General features: G+C 41.7%; 1 protein-coding gene across 1 annotated transcript in view; it reads right to left on the bottom strand.

The window, feature by feature from the left end:
* Positions 1-11,649, bottom strand: part of znf638 (zinc finger protein 638) — a 173,599-nt gene that overhangs the window by 145,719 nt on the left and 16,231 nt on the right. Inside the window, exon 2 of the mRNA XM_043691939.1 lies at positions 6,527-6,840. Coding sequence (XP_043547874.1) covers positions 6,527-6,840 — 314 coding nt within the window. The remainder of the gene's footprint in view (positions 1-6,526; positions 6,841-11,649) is intronic.

The raw sequence follows: 11,649 nt of genomic DNA, 5'->3' as shown, positions 1-11,649 counted from the left end.
GTCTCCTTCCTATTGGAAAGATGTTGTGAAACTTGAAAGGGTTCAGAAAAGATTTACAAGGATGTTGCCAGGGTTGGAAGATCTGAGCTACAGGGAGAGGCTGAACAGACTGGGGCTGTTTTCCCTGGAGCGGAGGCTGAGGGGTGACCTTTTAGAGGTTTACAAAATTATGAAGGGCATGGATAGGATAAATAGACAAAGTCTTTTCCCTGGGGTCGGGGAGTCCAGAACAGGAGGGCATAGGTTTAGGGTGAGGGGAAAGATATAAAAGAGACCTACGGGGCAACTTTTTCACGCAGAGGGTATGGAATAAGCTGCCAGAGGAAATGGTGGAGGCTGGTTCAATTGCAACATTTAAGAGGCATCTGGATGGGTATATGAATAGGAAGGGTTTGGAGGGATATGGGCCGGGTGCTGGCAGGTGGGACTAGATTGGGTTGGGATATCTGGTCGACATGGATGGGTTGGACCGAAGGGTCTGTTTCCATGCTGTACATCTCTATGACAATATCTGGGAGGATCTGAGAGTGAAGAGCGATCATGACATAATCAAAGCAGGAAATGAGAAAGGAAACGAAGGTAAAATTAAAGAACCCAAAGAATGTTAGAAATAAAAACAAAAAGAAACAGCATTAAGTAAGATAACTTTGCTGAGAAAAGCAGGAAGTCCAGTTCTGTACAAGAACAAATTTAGGCAGCTACGAAACTTAGTCATTAAGGAGGAACAAAGACAGATCAGTTCAAGTACCTACGAGGAAAGACCTTAGGGATTTGAATAAAGAGATTACTGTTCAAGCATGTAAGGTGGAAAACAATTCGGTATGGGCTTAAGACATTAAATAAAAGTCAGTAATCAGGTTTAAACAAAGACATGAGGTAATGAGTATGTGACCAAACTTTAGAGAATATCAACACTTAACGTCATCACCCGAGTCAGTACTAGGGCAGTTTCATTATCGCTATTCCAGTAATGTAATCAAAAGACTAACAAGTTCATCACAAGCACAGCAGGAATATGGGGACGACATCACATTCATCAGCATGAATTTGAATGACATGTTTAGTGGGCAAAAACTGTATAAATTCTAAAGACTGAGAGTATCATTTTCGGATCAGTCTGAGAGAGCACGAGGTTGGTAAGTGCTGGTACCACAACTCTGCTGAGGTTCTAGAACCTCTACTTAGAGTAGACCTTGGTGCTTTGTTACTCTGTAACTGTGATACTGTAGTAAATGTTTAAAAAAAAATCTGCTAAACCTTTAATGGACTTGGATCTCGGGGAAAGAACCAGGGAAGGTAAAGTAGATTCCAGTAGGGTGACCTCCCTTACCCACTGAAGCTCTTGGGAGGTTTCGACAGAACCTGTACTCTGTTCACAATTTTAGCCTCCTTGCTACAGGAAGAATGTTGTGAAACTTGAAATGGCTCAGGAAATATTTACAAGGATGTTGCCAGGGTTGAGGGTTTACCCAGTCTACTGTCACCAGATCCTGCATTATTTTAATAAAATCTGCCTTTGCAAAATCCAAAGCCACCTTTTGCAGGCCATCCTTTACCTTGTCCAGAAAAGATTTGAACTGTACCACGTTGTGGTCGATATCACCTAAATGTTCCTTCACTACCACATCAAAAATGCACTGCACGGTTCCTAATTTGGCCTTCTACATATTGATACAAAAAAACCTCCTCTGGATACCTTTCAAGAAATCCCCCCACCCACCCCCACTCCAAACCCTTAACACTACTACTACACCAATTTATGTTTAGAAAGTTCAAAACCCTAGTATATAATTATCACTCTCACATGTGTGAACTTGTATATTTGCTTCTCTATTTCCTGCTGACTCTTTTGGGGGCCTATAATACACTCCCAGTATAGTGTCTCCCTAACGTTCTTAAGTTCTACCCACACAAAGCCTCTTTTGAGGAGCCTTTCAAGATATCTCTTCTTACTGCAATAATTCACTCCTAATTAATGGTGCTACACCACCACCTTTTTTTACACCCTCCTGTCTTGCCTAAAGATCCTATACCCCTGAATGTTGAGTTGCCAGTCCAGCCCTTCCCTCAACCATGTTTCTGAGATGGCAACAATATCGTACTTCCCTGTGTCAATGAACACCATTAACTCATCAGTCTGGCCTATTACACTCCTAGCATTAAAGACCATCCAGCCTTGCCGTACTCTCTTGACACTTAACATAGCTGAACTCATTCTGACTTGCTTCCTTTGCTGTAGCATGACATGGCTCTGTTTCAGGATACTCTGTATCTCCACCCGCTGCTAGATTAATATAAACTCTTCACAAGAGTAAAAAACCTACATGCCTGGATGTTGGTCTCAATGTGGTTCAGATACAGACTGTTGCATTTGCAGTTTGTCCCACCTTCCTCCAAAACAGTCCCAGTGATCCAGGAATCTAAAAGCCTCCCTTTTGTACCAACATTTGAGTCATGCATTTATCTGTCCTATTTTCCACTTTCTAATGGACACATTAGTAAGGGAATCAAGGGTAGTGGAGTTGAGGATTAATAATCAGCCAATATCTTATTTGAATAGTGGACCTGACTTGATATTCTGAATAGCCTATTTCTGCTCCTGTGAGTTTATTATGATCAATCCTAACATACAAGCAGCCTCTCCAAATCATTGATCTTTTTAGGTAAAATGATACCCAGTATTATTGCTTCATGTCCACCCACAAGCCCAACATTCACCAGATTATCAATCACAGAGGGGTTAAGATATAGAAGGTGGCCATGTGGAACTAAGATTGTGGCATATGGAATTAAGACTGCCTAGTTCCATATCATTTCCACAATTAACATCTCCACATTTTTATCAAGGTTTTTACATTCTGTAAAAAAGAAACTTATCCTTGATCACCTGCGAAAGTCTTGTGTGAAAGCACTGCTAACCCAATCTCTACCAGTTCCCTATTTACCAGTACAAAGGTTCCAACATCTTACCTATCTACATTGGTCCACTGCCTCAGCAATCTTCTTCAGCACTACAGAATGCAAAACCACTTTACAAACCAGCAATAGCTGTTATTTTTGTCCTCTATTCGATCATGTTTTGTCTGCACATTCTGAAATTTCCTTCTAAAACAACCAACACTACCTTACATTGCTTGACACATTTAAAATGCATCACTTTAAGTTAGATTTCAAATACCGGCTTCAATATTTCTCCCAATTCTTGCTAATTCGTCCAAGTCCCTCATATTTTGAGAGCGGTTAAGGGTGGGGCAGTGCAACGAATCACTATTCAGAGGACTAGGCTAAAGCTCTAGGAAGCTTGATTCGAATCCCACCATGGTAGATGGCACAACTGAATTCAATTATTAAATGTAAAATTCAGAAGTTGGTCTTAGTAATGGTGACCATGATTGTCATAAAAACCCATCCGGTTAACTTATGCCGTTTAAGGAAGGAAATCTTTCATCCTTACCTGCTATTAACTTCCTGTGAACCCAAACTCTCAGCAATGTTGTTGACTCTGAACTGCTCTATGAAATCAACTGGCAAGCCACTCAGTTTAAAGGCAATTATGGATGTGCTGATATTGTTCTTATGCCATGAAAGAATAAATAACTATATAAACTAGAGTTTTTATTGGAAACAACATTGCCTTGTAGTGTTTTAGCATACCTTAGGCAAGCTGAGACAGGATGGTAAGATCACGAGGATGCTCAATTCTAGTCTGCTCCTTTACCCACTTACAAAAATCTGTTCTAGAGGGACCTCAAATAAATGATAACACAAATCAAGTTAGCAGACTAAGATTCCACCACTGTACAATAAATTAAACTCTTTAAATAATAGTGGAGCAAGTAATTTAATTTCATGAGCCAGTTATTTTTACATGATTAAGTTGAGAAAGTAACATAAAATTCTGACATCACTTCAAGCCCATAGGGCCAATGCCTGGCACTAAATTCTCCACTAGGTTACCAAACTAATACCAATACAAAAGCGGGTTTCATTTTTACTTCGAGGCTGGGAAAAATTTTCAAATCAACAGGACTGTCAAAAAACATTAAAAGCTTATTTTTAAAAAAGCAATTCATTACAAAATCATAAAACAAATTTCTGGTCAATTTAAGTGATTTTAACAAAATTTAAAAGCTGCTGGAAAAGTTCTGAGGGTCAACAGATGCAAAACATTAATTTTGATTTCTCCTCACACATGCTGGCAGACCTGTTGAGCTTTCCAGCAAGTTTTGTTTTTGTTTCTGATTTACAGCATCCGCAATTCTTTCGGTCTTTATAAGCGATTTAAAGACAGCCAATACAGGCCATTGACTGGTATACTCTACAAAAATATGATGAAAAGCTACCCTAAACTTTATCTTAGACTAGATGGTCTCAACCAGGAATCTGCAAAGTGGAGTCAAAAATGATTAGAAATCATGTTGATAATATTTCAACCTACATCGATAACTTAACTGCGCTTAATACACAGGTAAAATAAAATTTGTCAGTGAATTAGCTTATCTTAATACAATCACTGAATTCTAAAGGCTTTCAAATGTTTTCACTACATAAGAGCTTAACAAGTATTTGAAGACTTTTGTGTCTCATCGAGAGTCCCATTGGAAGAAGGCAGTCACACATGATGAAAGGTGAAGGTACTAGTTATAAAACTCTCTCTGCCTCCCAATATGTCAGGTGTGAACTGGCACTTAGATAGGATTGAGGGGAGAAATGAAATGCATCAAATCAACAAAAATGACATGTTTGAATGGCAAAGCAGACTCGATGGGCCAAATGACCTAATTTCTGCTTGTATGTTTAAGGTCATTTCTGTGTTCCAGTCTTCATACAAGTGAAGGCTTTAGTTTTGGAGACAATCATGTGGGATGGGCTTGAAGACTGGCTTGAGAATTCAGAACCATTGCCAAGCACCAGCAACAATTTTCACAATACATAGAACAAAAATAACTGAATCATTACATAGCCAATTTTTATACACTTGTTGGGGAGCGGTTCCCTGGAATATTTTTTAACATCCTGAGAGGGGGGACCTCAGAAACAAAAAAGGTTGACAACAGCTGATGAAGGGCTTTTGCCCGAAACGTCGATTTTATTGCTCCTCGGATGCTGCCTGAACTGCTGTGCTCTTCCAGCACCACCAATCCAGAATCTGGTTTCCAGCATCTGCAGTCATTGTTTTTACCAACAGCTGCAATAGACAACTTACTTGAATGGAGATTTTATCTTAAAAGTGAAATTATTAATGATATTCTTTAAAACCCTTTTCCAAAGGGTCCCAGAAAGGAAAAACATGCAATTTTCATATAATGGGTTTATTTCTCAAGATCTGCATCAGAGTGGTGCTGGAAAAGCACAGCAGGTGCTGTGCACAGCATCCGAGGAGCAGGAAAATCTGGGCCAAAACCCTTCATCAGGAATTCCAATCAGAAACGTTGATTTCCTGCTCCTTGGATGCTGCCTGACCTGCTGTGCTTTTCCAGCACTCTAATCTAGACTCTGGTTTACAGCATCTGCAGTCCTTGTTTTTAACCTTCTTTCTCAAGATAATAACTGTTACAATTAAGGTACGTAGACATGCAGATTGCCTGTTAGAATTATGCTACCTTAGAAAATAAAAATTCTTCAGCAATTCAAAGCATCCAGAGAGTGTGGAATTTTATTTCCAAAACTCAGCTATGATTAAACTGAGAAGGTAATGCATCTGCCTGATTTCCACTCCCTCTCCCCTCCGCCCCTAAAAACAGTCCAGGGCTGGGCAGGAACTGCAACACGAAACAAAACACGAAGTGGGGGGAATAAGGGGAAGAGAAAAGCAAAATTAGAAGATTAGATTCACATTTGCAGATTTCGCAGCTGAAAAAAAAAAGTAAGTGGACAGCTCCCTGCCCTGCTACAGGGATATTGTGACACAATTGTACAACTGGACAGATGAATTTGAGATGGGATCTTGTACCCGGGCACGCTATTGAACAGAGTGTGACAGAATCCAAATCCTGACTTTTCCTGGAGGGTTAGGGGCCCATTCGCCTATCACGCCCATTGACAAAAGAGCGCTCTTATAACGGTCTCTACAATCTCCAACAAACGACAACACACACAATGGCAGAGGGAGGGGGGAAAAAACTCTCCCCGGGGCATTCAGGGCGTGAATTAGCACCACCCCCGACCTTACCCGTTCCCTGCCACAGAACCGTCCCCATGGGCTTCACTCCCCCACAGACAGGGAGCTGCCTCCTTGCCGCACTCCCCCACAGACGGGCACGGCAGCCGGGAGGGGTAAGGTGTGGTTCCCGATAGTCGGTGCTTACCCAGGGGAAGCCCTGAGTAGTCTCCCATCTGCCCGTCCCCAGGCGGAGCGCTAACTCGAACTGCGTCAGGCCTCAGGCCCGCCGCCATCTTGTGGAAGATTCTAGATGGCGGAGCGCGAGCGCATTCCCTTCCCCCATAAACCCCACACCACCAGCAGCCGCTGCCCCCGATTCCGCTTTCACCTTTACCCCTCTCTCTCTGACCGAACCGGACTTACCTGTCAGCCGTGCCCGCCCGCTCTCTCTCTCCCCCTAACTCCTGTCTGTTTCGGTCGGTGTTGCTGCTGCTGCTGCCGCCGCCGCCGCCGCTACTCCTCCTCCTGCCGCTGCCACCGAAACCAGGCGCCAACAATCGAGCGCCGCGTGTATCAATTGAGCAGCGCGACCTGAACGCAGCCCGGCTCAATCGATAGCCGAACCCTCCCCCACCAACCGAGAGCCGGACGTTCACCTCAGGGAGCGGGAAGGTCGTTCGTCCCGTCCTCCACCTACTGTGCCAACTCTTTGCCGTTAAGTTCAATATGTTTTTTATCTATAATTTAGTAGGTAGTCTGATTTTTTTTAAAGCTACTAACATGAAAATACATGATAAAAAATAAACTATTCCCACTGGGCATGGCCTGAGAGTTAAGGCCAAATTGATCGGGAAAGCACTTTTATACAGTGGCAACTTTTAAGAGGCATTTTAACGGACACATGAATATTCGGGAAATTGAGGGATGTAGGCCACGTACAGGCAGACGGGATTAGTTCAGAATGTATTATGGTCAGCACAGACATGTTGGGCCGAAAGGTCTGTTCCTGTGCTATGTATACACAAAGGGTGGCAGAGGTTTGGAACTCTTTTCCACAAATGGCAGTAGATGCATCATCAGTTGTTAATTTTAAATCTGAGACAGGTAATGTTTCATGAAGCAAAGATATTTAGGGATGTGGGCCAAAGGCAGATAAATTGAGTTGGGCCACAGGTCAGCCATGATCTCATTGAATAGTGGGACAGGTTTGAAGGGCTGAGTGCCCTACTCCTGTTCCAATGTTCTACAAGGTATGAGAGTTTGCTAGAGCCTAAGGGTATTTTTTTAATCCCCCATATTTTGGACACCTGCTGGTATTTAACATTTTGTTCAAAAGAGCTTGTGAAGATCGGCCCAACATTTGCAGACTTGTAATTTAGGTGGTGGGAAAAGTTATTCAGTGTGAGAGACGATTTCGGTACAAACAACTGAGATGTGCATGACCCCAAAGTCTAAGGGGAATAGAGCCATAGGGGTAGGGTAAAACATGCTTCTCTATAATAAAGGACGAGACATCTGCTGCTACGGATTGATAAGACCACTCACGTTGACAGAGTAGAAAAATAAGTCCTTGATTGATAAGACCACTAACTCTGACAGAGAAGAATAAGTCCTTGACTGATAAGACTACAGGGTAGAAAAACAACTCGGGAGACATCTGCTGCAGACTTTGTGATAAGGGTGCAGAATGGAAAAATACTGACGGTTTAGAATGTGAACCTCGTGACTCTTTAGAGCCAAAGAGGGGAGGGACTTGTGCTGTATTTAATGAGAAACTTTGTTAGCCTCGAGGCGCCTTTTTCTCAGAAGGGTGCCCAACTCTGCAGACTTGCTAATAAAACTTTGTTTTCCTGAATTTGTCTAGAGCGATTATTGAGAAGCGATTTTCGTTTCTAACATTCAGGATAAAGTTAATAGTCACATGGAAATACGTGAGTTCAATTCAAAAGAGTCCCAGGGTGTGTGAAGGGAGAAACATGTGCTGCTGTGGGGTTTTTTTTTGAGTCAACAGTTGTTGATATTATGGTACATATCAACTTCCAAAAGGCATTAAATACTGTATCACACAACAGACTTGTGAGGCAAGTCTTAGTTCATGGAATAAAAGAGACAATAACAATGTGGACATAAAATTGGCTCAGGGATATAAACCTGATAGACTAGATTACTTACATTGTGGAAACAGGCCCTTCGGCCCAACAAGTCCACACTGCCCCGCCGAAGCGCAACACACCCAAACCCCTACATTTATACCTTACCTAACACTACGGACAATTTAGCATGGCCAATTCACCTGACCTGCACATCTTTGGACTGTGGGAGGAAACCGGAGCACCCGGAGGAAACCCACGCAGACACGGGGAGAACAAGCAAACTCCACACAGTCAGTCGCCTGAGGCAGGAATTGAACCCGGGTCTCTGGCGCTGTGAGGCAGCAGTGCTAACCACTGCCACCGTGCCGCCCAAAAAGTAATGATTTAAGAAATAAAAACGGAAAGTGCTGGATAGAGTCAATCATACAGCACAGAAACAGGCCCTTCAGTCCAACCAGTCCATGCCGAGCATAATCCCAAACTAAACTATTCCTACCTATCTGCACTTGGCCCATATCCCTCCAAACATATCTTATTCGTGTACAGTACTTATCTAAATGCCTTTTAACTATGCCTATATCCCCACTTCCTCTGGAAGTTCATTCCACACACTAACTACTCTCTGGGTAAAACAAATTGCTCCTCATGTCTTTGTTAAACCTTTCGCCTTTCACCTTAAAAATATGCCCCCTAGTCTTGAAATCTTCCACCCTTTGGAAAAGACACCTGCCATTCACCTTACCTATGCCCCTCATGTATTCTTTTATGTTCTATGTTCTATGATTTTGTAAACCTCTATAAGGTCACCCCTCAATCTCCTATGCTCCAGGGAAAAAGAGATGGCTGGTTTGGTAGCGTCTGTGGAGAGAGAAAAACAGAGCCAAAATCTGAAGTCTAGTCTGGTACTTCATGAAAGAAGAGAAATTCCTGTTAATATTCTCTGAAAAGAATGTTAAGAAAAGAATTCAGTGCTCTCTTTGGCTCAAAGATTTGATACTGCTACAGGAAACAAAGACCTGCATTTATTTAGCATCTTTTACATAAGGATATTACAAACTGTCTTATAACAACAAAGTATTTGTTGAAGTGCAGTCGCTGTAGTAATGTGGGGGATATGACAGACAATTTAGTAAACTCCTACATCCAAAATTGTGACAAGATCAGATAATCTGGACAATGTTTCATCATTCAGTTACATAATAACTGATCTGTACCTCATTCCATTAACATGTTTCTGGTCCATTAGCCCTGACTTGTAATCCTACCATGTCATTTACAAATACACATATGAAAACCTCCAATATCCATTATTCGCACTTGAGTTCCACATCAATAAACCAGATACCATACCAACACACCAAATATCACACTGCATTATGACATATCACAGCAATACAGCAAATACTCCATAGAATCACCAAATACGCACAGACTCACCAAAAGCCACACTAGGCAAGTACCACATTGACACACCAAATACCACACTAATAGACCAAGTACAATACCGATACACCAAACAACACAGCAACACACTGAATGCTATGTCAACACACTAAGTATCACACTGAAATATCAACTATCACACCAACATGCCAGATACCACACTATCACGCCACATACCTCATCAACACAACTAATATCATATTGATAGACAAAATACAACACCGACAACATCAAACACCACAGTAAGTCATCAAATGCTACATCAACATAACACATACCACTCTGAAACACCAAGCATCTCACCAATACACCGGTACCACACTGACCCACAAAAATACCGTCTTCAAAAATAGAAAAACAAAGAGGGAGACCACTTAGAGAATGAAGCTCGGGAAATAATTAGAGGGAATCTAGAAATGACAGAAGAGTTGAACATATAATCTGTATTAGCTTTCACGGTAGAGAATACTGATAGCATTCCAAAAATACACAATAACTTAGCAAGTTTTCAGAAGATATTTAGCTCAGGTTGAGGTTCTGGATGTAAGTTTACTCACTAAGCTGGAAGGTTCATTTCCAGACGTTTTGTCACCCTACTAGGTAACATCTTCAGTGAGCCTCTGGGCGATGCACTGCTGATGATTCCTCCTTTCTATTTATGTGTTTGGAAATGAACCTTCCAGCTCAGCGAGCAAACCTGTATCCATACACAATAACTATCACAAGAGAAAAAGTATTAGGGAAACTGAAGGTTTATAGGGCCCCTAGACTTGATGGTGTACATCCTAAGATTTTAAACAAGTTTAAAAGGTTTAAAGTATTTTCGTAAATGTTTGAAGCCAAACTTAGAGTGAATGCATTAGTACTAATCTTGCTGGAAGAGACCCAGTAGATTGGAAAACAGCTAATGTAACACCTTCATTTAAAAGGGAGACAGACAAATAAAACAAGTAACCATAGGGCAATTAGTTTAACATCTGTTATTGAGAAAATGTTAGATGATGATTTGTATTGGTTTTAACAAGATAATCTCCCACTTAAAACTAAATCTGGGACATTAGATGCTTATTTTTAACAGTAAAACTGAAGTTACATAGAAAAGTATAGTGCAGTAAAGGCCCTTCGACCCTCAATGTTGTGCCAAGCATTTATCTTAATCTAAGATCAACCTAACCTACACACCCCTCAATTTACTGCCATCCATGAGCTTGTCCAGCAGTCGCTTAAATATCCCTAATGTCTGTGACTCTACTACACTACTGGCTGTGCATTCCACACACCCACCACTCTCTGAGTAAAGAACCTACCTCTGACATCTTCCCAAAACCTTTCTCCAATCATCTTAAAATTATGACCACTCATAACAGCCATTTCTGCCCTGGGGAAAAGTCTCTGGCTATCTACTCTATCTATGCCTCTCATTACCTTGTACACCTCTATGAAGTCATCTCTCATCCTTCTCTCCAGTGTGAAAAACCCTAGCTCCCTCAACCTCTCTTCATACGACATGCCCTGTAACCCAGACAGCATCCAGGTAAATCTCCTCTGTACCCTCACTAAAGCATCTACATTCTTCCGATAATGAGGAACTGGATACAATATTCCAAGTGTAGTCTAACCTTGCAACTCTTAAACTCACTCCCCTTGTTAATGTAAGCCAAAACATCATATGCTTTCTTAACAATCCAATCAACTTGGGTGGCAATTTTGAAGGATCTATGTACATGAATCCCAGATCCTGCTGTTCCTCCACACTGCCATCAATCCTGTCTTTACTCCTGTATTCAGTATTCAAATTCAAATTTCCAAAATGAATCACTTTGCATTTATCCAGGTTGAACTCCATCTGCCACTTCTCAGCACAGCTCTGCATCCTGTCAATGTCTTGTTGTAGCCTGCAGCAATCCTTGACACTATCTACAAGGTGAAAGTGAGTACTGCAGATGCTGGACATTACAGTCAAGATTAGAGTGGTGCTGGAAAAGCACAGCAGGTCAGGCCCAAACGGAG

The sequence above is a fragment of the Chiloscyllium plagiosum genome, chromosome 1, assembly GCF_004010195.1.
Source record: "Chiloscyllium plagiosum isolate BGI_BamShark_2017 chromosome 1, ASM401019v2, whole genome shotgun sequence".
In the NCBI taxonomy this organism is placed as follows: domain Eukaryota; kingdom Metazoa; phylum Chordata; class Chondrichthyes; order Orectolobiformes; family Hemiscylliidae; genus Chiloscyllium; species Chiloscyllium plagiosum.
Note: the sequence above shows the minus strand (reverse complement) of the source record. Positions and strands in the feature narration are given on the sequence as shown.